The sequence below is a fragment of the Pelodiscus sinensis genome, chromosome 12 (genome assembly GCF_049634645.1).
Source record: "Pelodiscus sinensis isolate JC-2024 chromosome 12, ASM4963464v1, whole genome shotgun sequence".
NCBI lineage: Eukaryota > Metazoa > Chordata > Testudines > Trionychidae > Pelodiscus > Pelodiscus sinensis.
Window position 1 is genome coordinate 36,838,227 of NC_134722.1, and position 15,767 is coordinate 36,853,993.

The 15,767-nt window shown below is 43.2% G+C and overlaps 1 protein-coding gene across 3 annotated transcripts in view; it reads right to left on the minus strand.

Moving 5' to 3' along the window:
- Nucleotides 1–3,296: 3,296 nt before the first annotated feature.
- The window catches only part of LOC102461639 (dipeptidase 2), a 39,762-nt gene continuing 27,291 nt past the window's right edge, over nt 3,297–15,767 (minus strand). For all 3 annotated transcript variants that reach the window (XM_014572551.3, XM_014572552.3, XM_006121104.4), the window contains 6 exons: nt 9,744–9,813; nt 8,612–8,788; nt 7,876–7,963; nt 6,869–6,944; nt 4,942–5,077; nt 3,297–3,640 (listed from right to left, as the gene is read on the minus strand). In XM_014572551.3, coding sequence (XP_014428037.1) covers nt 3,452–3,640; nt 4,942–5,077; nt 6,869–6,944; nt 7,876–7,963; nt 8,612–8,788; nt 9,744–9,813 — 736 coding nt within the window. In that variant the 3' untranslated portion in view covers nt 3,297–3,451. The remainder of the gene's footprint in view (nt 3,641–4,941; nt 5,078–6,868; nt 6,945–7,875; nt 7,964–8,611; nt 8,789–9,743; nt 9,814–15,767) is intronic.

Sequence of the window (15,767 nt, forward strand, 5' to 3'; positions counted from 1 at the left end):
CACCTGGGGTACTAGAGGAAGAAAGGACCCAATGGGACCCACAACAGATCATATAGGCTGTGTCAGGGTGGCCAACCCATTACAGATGAAGAGCCAAAATAGCGGTGGATATAGCGAAAAGAGCCAAGGGAAAAAAGTTGTTGAGAAAAAAAAAAAAGCCCTGGCCATGGTGTTTGGAAAGGGCCTGCCGCAGCCCTTTTAAGAACAGAGCAGACATTGCCCTTTTAAGGCCGGCCATTTTGAAGTCTGCACCGGCATCCTGTGCAGAAACACGCTGCTCTTTGAGAGCCCCGAGCTGCAGGTGCGGGTGCCACAATTTTTTCTTTGAAGAGCCGCATGTTGGTCACCCCTGGGATATGTCTACACTGCAGAGTTTTTGCGCAAAAGAGCGTCCACACTGCAAGCACGTTTTTGCACAAGAAAAAGTACAGTAGATCGTCAGAAGACAGGGCGTTTTGTGCAAGAATTAATCCTCTTTCTACAAGGAATAAGCCTTTTTGCGCAAAAGCTCTTGTGCAAAAAGGCATGTGTGGATGGGGAACAGGAGTTTCTTGCAAGAAACCCCTATGCGAAAAAAAGCTTTCTTGTCCAAGAATGTCAATGGCTATGCGGACACTCTCTTGAGCAAAAGCACATGGCAGTGTGGACGCGCTCTTGCACGAGAACTTTTTGCGGAAGATCTCTTCTGCAAAAAGTTGTTGTGCAAGAAGCCTGCAGTGTAGACGTAGCCACCTGTTATTTAGCATCCTCCAGCTCAAAGCAACAAACTGGAGATTCAAAATAAGATATTGCAGCATTTATAAACCATTCTGTCCATGGTGAACAGCATTCAAACACTTCATTCTGTCCATGGTGAACAGCATTCAAACACTTGTGGCAGATCCAGCCGCACCTAAAATCTTTTCCTCACCCAGAGACATAAGTGAAGGCAGTTACTGAAATGAGATTAAATAAAGGACAGAATGTAGCTTATCAAATAGCCTCCTGGTTATTTCATAGAATCCTTTAATTTCTGGCAAAAAAATAATCAAAAGAGGCCACATTCCCCTTCAAACAGTCCAAGTATTTTTCCTTCTCAGACTGATGTCACAATGTCACAAACTTAGCTGGCAGTTAATTCACACTTAAATTTAAAAAAAATCCATTTGGTTAGTACTTCTGGTACTTCCCAAGTTTTCCAAAAAGATATTATTCAGTTTTTACTGATTTTTCACTCAAATTTTGGACATCTCAAATATATAAAAATACTGATTACATTAAGCAAATCTACTAACATTCCATTAGGTGATATGTTTATATTAATAATAAGTTTGCATTTACACTTAGGTTAGGCTATTTGTTAAAGTAAGGCAAAGGTAGGGGAAGATACATGCATACATGTGCATGTGTGTAGAAATAAATCACAACACAAGCTGCTTTTACTTGAAATATTCCTATTTTGCTGTTTGTTCCTTTTTCTTACTAACCCAGAATACCATGACATTATTTTTCTGCACTCAATTTCATCCATTTTTAAAATTTTTATAATAAACCAGTGGTCACCAACCAGTAGATTCGGATCTACCAGTAGATCTTGGAGCCTCTGACAGGTGATCCTGACTAGTTTGGCTGGGAAGCTATCAAGTGCTGGCACTTCAGTTGCCCCTCCACCCACTGTCATGCTGTTCTTGCCTCTGCCTTTGAGCTGCCTCCTGGAAGCCTCCTTCTTACTGTGCAGGGTGTGGGAGGGAGAAGTGGGGGGCTGATGTCAGGGTGTCCCTCCTCCCCCCACTTGTGTACCTCATCTCCACACAAAAAGAAGGGGATGGAGGGAGCTTGGCAATGCTAATTTTTGTCACTCTCACAAAGTGTGTGTGCCTCTGTCATTCTCACAAACACACACTGTCCTTCACTCTTATCTCCTGACCCAACACGCACATGGGAGATTGTTACTACTGTCACTGCTTGCAAAGTGGGTTATTTTTGAGTTTTGACTGGTCTGTGCATTTCATAACTTTCATTTCTCTCTTATGCTTAAATGTAATTCTTTGAGTAGTGAGTTCTAAAATTCCTAACCTGTCATCTCTGGAGTAATTATTGCTGCGGCAGTTGTGCTCCTGGAAGTGGCCAGCATGTCCCTGCAGCCCCTGAGAAAGGCAGAGCAAGGGATCTCCACATGGTGTCCTTGCCTACAGCACCACTCCTGCAGCTCCCATTGATCAATAATGGAGAAGTGCCATTAGAACCTGTGGGGTTGGTGCCTGTAGATGAGGGCAGCACATGGAGCCACTTGCTGTACATGCCAGCTGCTTTCAGGAGTGGTACAGGGCCAGACTAGCTTACCTTAACTCTACTGCTCCATCTGTGGCACAGCTAGCTGTCTTCCTGCTCCCAGGGTGGGTGGGACTTGAGCATACAACCTTGCTGCTCTCCTCCTCAGGCAAATACCCTAGCCCCATGGATACTCCAGAGCCTACCTCAGAAGGGCCCTTACTCTGCTTTCCTAATGCGGAAGCCAGGTGCATCCCTGGGGCAGCCTGTATTGGCTGCCCAGCCACTGCCTGAGTGTGCGGAGGGGGGCGGGATGAAGCCCACAATCCTGTGCTCCAAAGGCTGATGCCCTATCCCTCAGTTCACTGGAGATCCCACCCCACCTCCAGCGGGTCCCTACTCCTTCCCAAATGCAGGAGCCAGCTCCAACACTGGGGCAGCCTGTCTTTGCTGTCCTGCTGCTCCCAGCATGGGTGGAACAGGGGCAGGACTCAAGCCCCCAACACTGCGCTCCCCCGGCAAATGCTGTATCCCCTAGTCCACTCCAGAACCCACCCCCACCTCCCTACCTTCAGGGCATTCCCGCCCCACTCCAAACCCCTTGGCCCAAGACCAGAGCCTGCACCCCAACCTCCTACCCCAGCCTGGTGAAAAGTGAGTGAGATTCAAGGAAGAAGGGGGATGGAGTGAGTAGGATGAAGCCTCGGAGAAGGGGTGGAGCGGGGGAAGAAGGAAGCTGGGCAAGGATCTTTGGGTTTGAGGTAGATCTTACATTGCACTTAAATTGAAAAAGCGATCTTGTGATTAAAAAGGTTAAAGACCACTGTAATAAACACTAAACTTTCCAGGGAATTTTAAACAAAATAAAAACTGTAAACCACGGGCCTTGCACATGGCATAGAATCCGACCTGAGGTACTGGGCATTACCAGCTTCCTTCAACATCAGTGGATCCAAGAGTATTCAGCACTAAGCAGAATCATGCCCTTAGAATGTCATACATTGCTATCTAAGCACTTAAGAAAAAGTAATCTTTACCATATGTAGGAGGTTCTTAGAAATTATGGCTAAAGGTTTAATATTATTAACACATCTTTGAGGTACAACTTTGTAGCTAAGCAGAAGACTTATCCACTTGCATTGCAGTTCACTCTACATGTAATGTTGTTTGGGTATGTGTATTCAATAACCCTTTTGAACCATCAGGTTTCAATGCATTGGAAATGCAATATTATTACAGTAATGAACATTAGACCGAATAGCTGTACCACAGAAGGAGATCCACAGGAAGTTGCAATAGGAGGTTTTCTGAGGTCTAAACGACAGGAATTTTGCACCTCTTCTTGTGGGATTTCATTCTCATTCTCACTCTCATTCATGATATTCCTCACCTGGAAAAATTCAAATAGTATTGCCCTAGAAATCAGACTTGTAACACATTTATTGAGAGTCTTATAACATAACTGTTAATTCAAGCAGGCCATTCTAGAACTGTATTGCAAAATATATTCAGGAAAGCAACTTAGGGTATGTCTACACTACCCTCCTATTTCGAAGTAGGAGGGTAATGTAGGCATACCGCACTTGCAAATGAAGCCCGGGATTTGAATTTCCCGGGCTTCATTTGCATAAACTGGGAGCCGCCATTTTTAAATCCTGGCTAGTTCGAACCCCGTGCCGCGCGGCTACACGCGGCACGGAGTAGCTAGTTCGGATTAGGCTTCCTAATCCGAACTAGCTGTACTCCTCATTCCATGAGGAGTACATTCCATGAGGAGTACAACTAGTTCAGATTAGGAAGCCTAATCCGAACTAGCTACTCCGTGCCGCGTGTAGCCGCGCGGCACGGGGTTCGAACTAGCCGGGATTTAAAAATGGCGGCTCCCGGTTTATGCAAATTAAGCCCGGGAAATTCAAATCCCAGGCTTCATTTGCAAGTGTGGTATGCCTACATTACCCTCCTACTTCGAAACAGGAGGGTAGTGTAGACATATCCTTAGTTATCTTAATCTAATCTACTGCACTCTCATGAGTTTCTTAAACAAAAGATTTCTCAGAGCCTGCTGTGCACACATCCGGGTAAAGTAATAGCATGTAAATCTTTTGGTAAATGTCTGTTGTGGATATCTACTGGAGACCTCCAACTAAACTGAATCAGTATCTCCACTTTAGTCAGTTAACAGTCTTTATTCAAAGACAAACTTCTCTAGCAATTTTTAACCCTTCCGAATTATTTAAGTCAGTGAAAGGTGGATTAGGTATCATGAAGACTTCCTGACATTGTGCCTGGCAACAGCCAGCTGCACACGTAAAATTCAGAATCAGACATGGACATCTTTAGAACTCAAGGGATAGTCCCAATGGTGGTACATTTGTAGCTAGCAAACTGAGAAGTAATTTAATTTAGAATTAAACAACCACTGCAGTTACTGGAGTCTTCTTTAAAAAGAAACTGGTTCTGTGTTTTCCCATCCGTGCTCTTCCCCTTGCCTCTTTTCTAACTTTTGCTTTCCAAGAGCCATTTTGAATCTTCACATTAACTCCCTGTCCTGTTTTTCATGTTCTTTCTTCACAACAAACAAACAAACAAAAGGGGAGGGGAGATTTTGGGCACACAGTCTCTTTTTCCCTGTGGCAACAACCAGAAATTCAGTGCTGGTCAAAATAATTTTGCAACTGCTTGTAATCTTACGTTTTCCACCTCCTTGAAAACACGGATTAAGTTTTCCCTTAAAACCCCTTTCAGTTCTTCTTCAGTCCAACCTCTTCTCAGAAGTTCCTCAATCAATCCAGGGTATTTTGAAACGTCTTCCAGTCCTTCTGGGAATCTGTAGGAACAACAACAGAATGATGAACCAAATAACCCATCCTTCTGGACGAATAATGTAGAGATGGGTTTTTTAATGATTATGGCAAGGGTTCAGTTACACTGACGAATAAGTCACCAGAGGACTCAATTCTCCTTCCATTATGTCAAAATAAAAAATCCAGCTGACTTCCTTGGGAAAAGTGTTGAGTCTCAGAGCCATCCAAACAAAATTCTTTCTGCATGAATTATCTTTTAGTGGGACTAAACTATGCAGTCTATATTCTGTTCAGACACCAAAGCAGCATGGACAGTATTAAAAACTTCCACTCCTTAATTAATAACTCATCATCCTCTATATACCATTTCTGATGGCCAGGAAAACGTCCATGCAACAGAAGGCTATAGTGCACAATACCTATGACATTTTATACTGTTAAAAAGAGTCTGTATGCATAAGATACAGGAACAATTGACCGTTTTTGTACTATAGTATTCACTTTAAGTCATTTATCAGAATGATATGAGGACAACATCCTAAGAGAAATACCAGTTTTGAGCTCAATGGGAGTTGGGGCAAAGAAAACTCCATTCAACCCTCCAATTTGAAGGGAATACAATAAACAATTTGATGTCTGTTGTGTAATTCCTGTCACCCAAAGGGAGCTAGAAGTAAGCAGATAAGCCTATGCATAACTGGTATTCATCAGTTCTCTCTGTGTATAAGACAATAATCTCCAAGGCTGTGTGTACACTGCACCCATAGCTCGAAATAAGCTATGCAATTTGAGCTACACACATTGCATAGCTTATTTTGAGTCCATTTCAAAATAGCTTATTTTGCAATTTGGCACTGTCTACACAGTACCAAATTTCAAAATAACCCTCTATTCCAAAACATCCCTTACTCCTCGTTGAATGAGATTTACAGGGATGTCGGAATAGCGAGCCCATTATATTTCAAAATAATGGACTTGCTGTTAAGACGTGGGAGAGCTATTTTGGGAGGATATCCTGAAGTAGCGCTGCAGTGTTAACTGTAGCCCAATTGTTAACTGTAGGAGATTCCACTGATAGTTACAGAAAGTCCCTGTGGGCGCAGGCTTTTTTGTGCTCTACACCATCTGAAGGTGCCCAAGTTTCTCTGAAACAAGCAAGGAAGATGGGCAAGATCAAGAGCGAACAGAAGAGGAAAGGAGAAAAACTTAACTGTAAGCAGGAAAGTGCCAAGCAGCCTAGACTGATGCTACAGCGCACGTATTATGATGGGCCACATAATACCCCAACTTCAGGCGTGAGCAGGGGGAGCCATGGTGCAGAGATCAGGTTGTTTGCTTTGAAGAGAAGAGAGGCCTGTTACACAACAGAGTGTTGCCCTCTAAGCCCCTACCTCTCAGGAACCAATGGAAGCCTTAGCCATGCTTCACGTGGTCCTTCCTTGCTTGCTTAGGCAAGGGGAAGAACCATTGTTCAGTACAAATGGGCTCACAAAAGAGCTCACAGTTTGAGGCGGCTTAGCTTTCCTGCCATTAATTGCTGGCACTTGCAAATCCATGACTTCAAAGAGGGCACCTGTCAGGTTAGGAAGACAGTAGGAGGATTGCTGTACGGGCAAGCTCATTTCCACCCCACACCAAATTAAACGTATCTGCCCACTGATCTAGAAGGGAACGATCAAGCCCTTGCTTTTCAAAGTGTGTTTCAAGACAATTTGCTCCAATTGCTGTAGTCTGCCTTTTTCAAAAGAATGGAAAGAAAACCCTCATGCTCGGAAGAGCACTTCAGTTTTGAATGTATAGATTGCTTTACTAACTGATCCACTCCATCGTAGTCACCACCAATTCCAATTGATTTTGAGCCTGCAACTTTCTTTATGTGGTCAAAATGATCTACAAGAAAATACCACAGAAAACAATGTCAAAGCACATGGCAAGAGGAAACTATTTCAGACCCATATTGTATTTCACACAATATTTAGACTTAGCACTAAGCTCACCTAAATATGTGACATCAGAAGATACATTTATAAGACTGGCTAAAAAACTGTGTTGCAAGTGACGGGCCATTGACACTTACTGGTGCTTAACTTGATATTTTGTATTCAGTGCAGTAGCTAGTCATCTTGAAACTAAAATAACTAGACTGATGAAAAGTGATTTGAGGAATATGATTGCCTCACATGCAGGACATTCACTCTCTAGAAACACCTTTATATAGTAATGAAAATTGCATGGCCCATAATATTCCAACATGTCTGGCTTTTTTCTACTCAGGACAGATATGTATTAGACCCAGAAGGATGGCTTAAGGTACATGACTCCAGCTATGTAAATAACGTAACTGGAGTCGACATGCTCCCATTGACTTCCCTTACCCCTCACAAGGAATTGGAGTACTGGAGCTGACTGGGGTGCCCTCGGCATTCGACTCAGTAGGTTCTTCCTAGACCCACTAAATCAAACACCAGAAGATTGATCTCCAGTGCGGCAAGTGGAGCCGTGGACTAGACTATTTACTGTCAGGATTTTTCCTAGAGTAACACCCAGTTAGGGGTTAGTTAACAAACCACTTATTAATGGCTTGTGACTCTCATTAATAGCCTGTGCTCAGTAAATGTAAACTCTAAAAACAATCAGATTTACATCTGCAGTCTAAAGAGATGTGTGGTACCAGTCAATACATGGCTGTTACGTACACAATGGGGGGTTGAGCAAAGGTTTACATTACAACAACAAAGAGTCATCCTTGAAATGTAGCTCAGACATGGAGAAATTTAAAGAAGGAATTATTATTCAGAACTGCAATGTATTAGATTCAAACCTGCAACAGTTGAAATATTCACAATCTCTCTTCCACAGGCCACCACCTTTGAATAGAAAGTCACCATCACAATTCCATTTTTTATTTTCTGAAAGACAGAGGGACATTTTGTGAGCAGGTATTCATGGGCTCTGTGTAATGGTCACTCTCAAGGGATGATCACAACTCCATCTAGAGTCCATCAATACATTTTACATGTGAAGGGCAGTTGAGAAAATAAGCTGCTGCCTTCCTACCCCTTATCCACTCCTAATTTGGTGTAAATCAGCATAACTCCATTTACTATAGTGATCATTTTAAATCAATTCAACGTCCTCTCATCTCAAGAATTTATTTTCAACGTACCAGCAATCATTGCAACTTTGCACTCGTACTGAATATAACCCAAAACCACAGCCTCGAGGAGCAAATGCTTAACTTATTGCTTAGAATCTGGAAAATCTTTAAAAAACAACAAATAGTCTAGCAGCACCTTAAAGACTAATAAAACACATAGATGGTATCATGAGCTTCTGTGTGCACAATCCACTGCATGTTTTGTTAGTCTTTAAGGTGCTGCTACACTATTCATTGTTTTTCAAGTTATTCCAGCTTACCCCCCTGATGCCTAGAATCTGCTTACGACTATTAGTGAATTGACTTCAGAGATGACTGGAAGAGAAGTACATATTGAATCCTCTATGCATGGGATTGTCTTGGGCCAGCCAGAGGAGTGAAATTTTTTCAAGTCACTCACCAAAGTCTGAAGAATATCATCAGGAACATTTCTTGAATGGTTACAAACAGAGAAGGATGAAGAATGACTAAAAATGACTGGTGCTCTGGAGATATTAAGAACCATTTTTGCTGTGGAGTCTGATGTATGGGATAAATCTATCATCATCCCCAATCGATTCATTTCCATCACCACTTCCTAACACAGATTTACAGACAGCAGTATTAGTATTGCATTCTTTTAGAAGAGAGGAGTTAAACAGCTATATGTGACTAAATACACTGTACATACATTCTGCAGCTGTCATAAAAGTGAGTATGAGTCTCTACTTGAGTATTTTTTGTGGCTAGCACAGGCTTCCTAATAGTTTCTCTAATGGGGATACATTCACACATCATGGAGTCTCCTTCTCAATGTTAACAGCAGCTATGAAGTTTTTAAAAGCTCAGACATATATAATATACACATCTTGAAAATTCACTATATATTGTGTACTTCACACTGCAAAAGCGCATCGGAAAAGCAATTTTTGTGCAAGAGAGTGTCCAGACTGTATGGACGCTCTCTCACAAGAAAGCTCTGATTGCCATTAAAAGAATGGCCACCAGGGCACCTGTGCTTCTGTTTTTGCACAAAAAATCCATTTCCCATCCACACTCATCTTTTTGCCCAGCTTTGCTAGGAAGCTGCTGCCTTGCACCAGGCAGTGTGTGGCTGGAAGAGGAGAGGTGCTGGCCTTGCCCTTTTCTCTTTCCACCAAGGCCAGGAGGAGCACTTGACCCTTTGTGCTCCTCCCACCTGTCTTGCAAGCTATAATCTCAGGTCCTGAGGAATCCTGCCCTCTGACCTTCTACATAGCCCATTCTGAGAAAGTGATACAGAAATCCTTTCTGTAGGATGGGGAAAAGTCTACAGAATTGTATAGTAAGAACACAGTTTTTATTACATGCAACAGGACTAGACAGAGTCACATTCTCTTCATATATTTTACTCTCTCACTACTATTAAGTTCTGAATCCCCTCTTCCAAGCCCATCTACAATTTATAGTAATTAAATCTCTTAAGACAAATTGCCTTTAAAAAAAATCAGAATCTCTGAGGTCGTTAATGATAGAAAAGTTTGCTTAGATTGCCATGGAGGAGCGATTCTTACTTTGCCAAATGAACTCAGCCCAGTCACATAAGGATAAAAGTTATGTACGCCCTTTGATGAAGATTCTGCCCTTCAAAAAGAAAAGATGTAGACACCGTTGCATTATTCTAGTGGACTAGATCCAAACAATCACATTTCACATGAACACAGTAAAAAGCCCTCTCCCTGAAGTCATATGAGAGCATGACGTCACTGTCATTCGTGCAATGACATTCTTGTGTCATGAATCTCACTTTTAGGCATTACTCGGCCCAGTCAGAACAGTTCCCATGGGCGAGGCAGTTGGAGGCAGTGCATGCTGTCTAATGCTGCATCACTTCTAGGGCTCACTAGCAGAAGTCAGGGCTATCAATTGGGTATCTTTCACTAAAACTAGGCTCGCTCTTAAAATTGCACTCACACCATCTGACAGGGCAATTTGGGTGAAAAGGAAAAGGAATTACAGCAAGGAATAGTGGGGTGATTCTTAGGTCTGGGTGAGGCATGGGAACAGGTTACTTTTTAAATGACTTATTTCTGGTGGTATTGCAGCAGAAAGCGGGTCTTTAGAATGAATCAGAGCGTAGTGGTCTTCCAGAGCAATTCAAGAAAGACAATCCATGGACCTGGAGACAGTGCAGAAAGATATGACAGTGGCTCTGTAAGAAGTGGACATGAGAAACTGGAGCGCAAGACTAGACAAGTAGTCAGGAACAGTTATGCAGGGCCATTTCCTACTGTTAGCTCTTCACCCCTGTGTGGGACTCAGCGATTAGCAGTATGATTTGCAGGCTTTGGGAGTAAGGTCATCAGTTTGAACCCAGCATAGAATGTTATTGCTCAAAAGCGGCTGGTGGAAAGAACTGGTACAGTGCAAGTCCCAGAGCTGGATGTCTACATCACAAATACCTCAGTTAAGAGTCCCTCTAAGACTAGATGGCTGTGTCTACATTGGCCCCTATTCCGTAATAGGGATGCAAATGTAGCACTTTGGAATAGGCAAATCCGCGGGGGATTTAAATATCCCCCGCGGCATTTTCATTTTCATGGCTGCCGCTTTTTTCCGGCTTGTAGATAAGCTGGAGAAAAGCGCCAGTCTGGGCGCAATCCTCTGGAAAATAAGCTCTTTTCCGGAGGATCTCTTATTCCTACTTTGAAGAGCTTATTTTCCGGAGGATCGCGTCCAGACTGGCGCTTTTCTCCGGCTTATCTACAAGCTGGAAAAAAGCGGCAGCCATGCAAATGCAAATGCCGCGGGGGATATTTAAATCCCCCGCGGATTTGCCTATTCCAAAGTGCTACATTTGCATCCCTATTACGGAATAGGGGCCAATGTAGACACAGCCGATGTGTGTGAACCCCTCTCACACCAAGACAAGTGCAGCAATCGGAAGGAGACTTGCAATGACATTTTCCCTGCTGCACAATTCTGTGGAGAGAGGCTGACCCTATAAAAATCTGCAGAAAGAGGAAGCAGGGTGTCATTTCAGATTTTGGTGGGGTGGGGGGGTGACTTGTGCATGCCACAATAGTAGGGAGCAAGTCAGGGCATCAAGAGATATGCAGGGGAAGATTGAGCAAAGAAGCTTCAGCAGTGGAATACTGAGTATGCTCAGTACAAGCCAAGCAGAACATTGGGATCAGGGGGCTGATCCTGTCCACCTTCCCAAACATCACATCTTTCCAGGACCTGCTAGGAAGTTTTAAGGCACTTGAAAACTCTAGGTTTTGGAAGATAATGTAGCCATTAGCTGGCAGGAGCACTGTATCTAATTCCTATGTAAAAGAAACAAAAATGAATAAATATTAGCTCCACTCAGTTCTAACATTAACATGTTTCGATACGTTGTGGCAGGTCACTTAAGGGACACAATTTAAGCTTAAAATGTTCATGTACATTCTTATTTTGTTACTAACTCCGCAGAGAGAGAGAGACTGTCAGGACTCCTGGGCTCTATCTCAGCTGTGGAAGTGGAGTGGGGTCTGGTGGGTTACAGCAGGGCACAGATACATCTGGATTCTAGATAAGAACATCAGGACGGCCATACTGAGTAAGACCAATGGTCCATTTAGCTCAGTATCCTGTCTTTCTATAGTAGCCAATGCCAGGTGCTTCAGAAGGAATACACAGAAGAGGCAATCATCAAGTGACCCATTCCTCTTTGCTCATTTCTAGCTTCTGGAGTTTCTGGCAAACAGAAGCAAGGGACACCATCCCTGCCCATCCTGAGCCACTGATGGACCTAGCCTCCCTGAACTTATTTCATTCTTATTGGGACCCTGTTATGGTTTGGGCCTTTCCACCATCTCCTGGCAAAGAGTTCTACAGGTTGACTGAGGAAATAACATCTGTTGTTTGTTTTAAATCTGCTGCCTATACATTTAATTGGGTCAGCATCTTGTGCTATATTAAAGGAGTAGATAACATTTTCTGATTCAATTTTTTCACTCCATTCATGATTTTCTAGAAGTCTACCGTATCTCCCCACCCAGGAGTCATTTCTTTTCCAAGGCATTGTAATTTCTCCTCACATGGAAGTTGTGCCTTACCCCTAATCATTTCTGTTGCCCTTCTCTGTATCTTTTCCAAATCTGTATCAGGGATCTCAAGCTCCTAGCCTATAGGCTCTCCCCAGTCAGAGCAGTGGCACAATCAGGCATGGGAATACCAGCAGGCTGTGAGGAGGGGGAGTCTATCTGTTCCTATCACTCCAGCCCCATCCTTATCCACCATTGCCCTGCCCTCTTCCCCCCACAGCACCCCAGCCTCTGAGGGACGTGGCCTAAGAGTTAACAGGGGAGGGCAGTGCTACGTGGCCTCCCGCACGAGCATGGGGAAGTGGAGTGGAGTGAAGTGGGGAGTGGGGGGAGGGGTGACCACTGCTGCCACACTGCACCAGGCCCCCCTGGTAATCCCAAAGGCCACATCCTTGGGGGACAGGGTGCTATGCGCGGAGAAGGTAGGGCAATGGTGGGAATGAGAGGCCTGTGCCATGGAATAGACAGGCCTTCCCCTCGTGGCCTGCCAGTACTTCTAGGCCAGTCTGCACAACTGTTTTGGCTGGGGATGGCCTGTAGGCTGGCAGACCCCCAGCTTTTATAGAGGGGATATAATATTTTCAGTCATATTATCTATTCCTTTGCTAATGATTCCCAGTGTTCTGTTAGCTTTTTAGATTGCTACTGCACTCATCATAATGCACTTTCACTGGGCAGATGTTTTCAGGTCACTATCCACAATGACTCCAAGAGCTCTTTCTTGAGTGGTAACAGCTACTTTAAACCCACTGTTTTGTATGTACAGTTGGGATTATAATTTTCCATGTGCATTACTTTGCATTTATTAACACTGAATTCCATCTGACATAGTTTTGACCAATCACACAGTTTTGTGAGATCCCTTTACAATTCTTTGCTGTCAGCTTTGGACTTTTGAATAATTTTGAATCATCTGCTAATTTTCCACTTCACTCTTTACCCCTTTTTCAATATTATTTATTAATAAGATGAACAATGCTGGTCTCAGTACAGACCCCGGGAGCACACCACTATTTATTCCTGCCTGGAAATGTTTATTTCTATTTATTCCTACATGGCAACGTTTTCATGATTATGTAATGATCCTTCAATTACTTAAATGACAAGCCTTTGGTTATCTTAATCACCTGCCTCTCTCTGCTTAAAAACAAACTAAGCCCTTGGTGGAGAAAGAACAGGGTAAGAACTATTTAGAAAAGCTAGACATACACAAATCCATGGGTCCAGATTTAATGCATCTGAGGGTACTGAGGGAGTTGGCAAATGTCTTTACAGAGCCTTTGGCCATTATCTTTGAAAATTCGTGGAGATTGGGACAGATCCCAGATGATTAGAAAAAGGCAAATGTAGTGGAAAAAGGACGATCCAGGGAACTACAGACCATTTAGTCTTAAATCAGTCCCCAGAAAAATAATGGAGGGGATTCTCAAGGAATCCAATTTGAAGCACTTGGAAGAGGGGAAAGTGATCAGGAATAGTCAACATGGATTCACCAAGGGCAAGTCATGCCTGACCAATCTGACCAGCTTCTATGATGAGGTAACTGTCTCTTTGGATATGGGAAAGTCAGTGGATGTGATATACCTTGACCTTAGCAAAGCTTTTGATACCGTCTCCCACAATATTCTTGCCAGCAAGTTAAGGGAATATGGATTGGATAAATGGATTGTAAGATGGATAAAAATCTGGCTAGACTGTCGGGGCCAACTGGTGGTGATTAACGGCTCGATGTTAGGTTGGTGGTCAGTTTCTAGAGGAGTGTCCCAAAGATCAGCTCTGGAGCCAGTTTTGTTCAACATCTTTATTAATTACCTGGATGAGGGGATGGATTGCACCCTCAGCAAATTTGCAGATGACATTAAGCTTGGGAGAGAGGTAGATATGCTGGAGGACAGGGATAGGGTCCAAAGTGACCTAGACAGATTAGAGGATTGGGCCAAAGGAAATCTGATGAGGTTCAACGAGGACAAGTGTAGAGACCTGCACTTGGGATGGAAGAATCCCAAACATTGTTACAGGCTGGGGACCAAATGGCTAAGTACAAGTTCAGCAGAAAAGGACCTGGGGATTACAGTGGATGAGAACCTGGATAGGAGTCAACAATTGCCCTTGTAGCCAAGAAGGCGAATGGATTATTAGGTTGCATTAGGAGGAGCATTGCCAGCAGATCTAGAGAAGTTATTATTCCCCTTTATTTGGCTTTGGTGAGGCCACATCTGGAGTATTGCATTAAGAGTTGTGTCTGTGGCTAGGGAATGTGCTTTAAGCAGACCTCAAGTATGAAATTCAGGGGGTCAAATTTCAGGGGGGAATACAGCCTCTCTAGCCCCCCATAATGGGCACCCCTGTGAGGAAGGGCTCTCTGAAAGACTTAAAGGCTGATGTATAACTAACTGTAATTTAGATAATGGCATAGCGAGGATGCTTATAAAGTTTGAGGATGAATCCAGCCCGGAGGGGTTACAAGTAATTTGAATGATAGGGTCATAATTCAAAATGATCTGCACAAACTGGAGAAATTGTCTAAGGTAAACAGGATGAAATTCAATAAGGACAAGTGCAAAGTATCACATTTAGGGAGGAATAATCAGTTTAACACATACAATATGGGAAGCTACTGTCTAGGAAGGAGTACTGCAGAAAGGGATCATAGTGAACCACAAGCTAAATATGAGTCAACAGTGTGACGCTGTTGCAAAAAAAAGTAGATATGATTCTGGGATGCATTAGCAGGAGTGTTGTGAGCAAGACATGAGAAGTTGCTCTTCCACTCTACTCTGTACCTATTAGGCCTCAGTTGGAGTATTTTGTCCAGTTCTGGACACCACAGTTCAAGAAAGAGGTGGAGAAACTGGAGAAGGTCCAGAGAAGAGCAATAAAAATGATTAAAGGTCTAGAAAACATGACCTATGAGGGAAGACTTGGGTTTGTATAGTTTGGAAAAGAGAAGACTGAGCTAGATAAATTCATGGAGATTAGGTCCATCAGTGGCTATTAGCCAGGTTGGGTAGGGGTAGGGGTGTTTGTCAGAGGCTGGAAATGGGTGACAACAGAGGGATCACTTGATAATTTCCTGTTCTGTTCACACCCTCTGGAGCATCTGGCATTGGCCAATGTTGGAAGACACGATACTGGACTCAATGGACCTTTAGTCTGACCCAATATGACCCTTCTTATGACTGAGAGGGGACATAATATTAGCTTTCAAGTACCTAAAAAGTTGTTATAAGGAGGAGGGAGAAAAATTATTCTCTTTAAGTTTTGATGATAGGACATGAAGCAATGGACTTAAATTGTAGCAAAGAAAGTTTAGGTTGGACATCAGGAAAATCTTCCTGTCAGGATAATTAAACATTGGAGTAAATTGCCCATGGAGGTTGCGGAATCTTTATTATTGGAGATGTTCAAGAGCAGGTTAGATAGACATCTGTCAGGGATGATCTAGATGGTGCTTAGTCCTGCCGTGAGGGCCGGGGACCAGACTTAATGACCTTTCCAGGTCCCTTC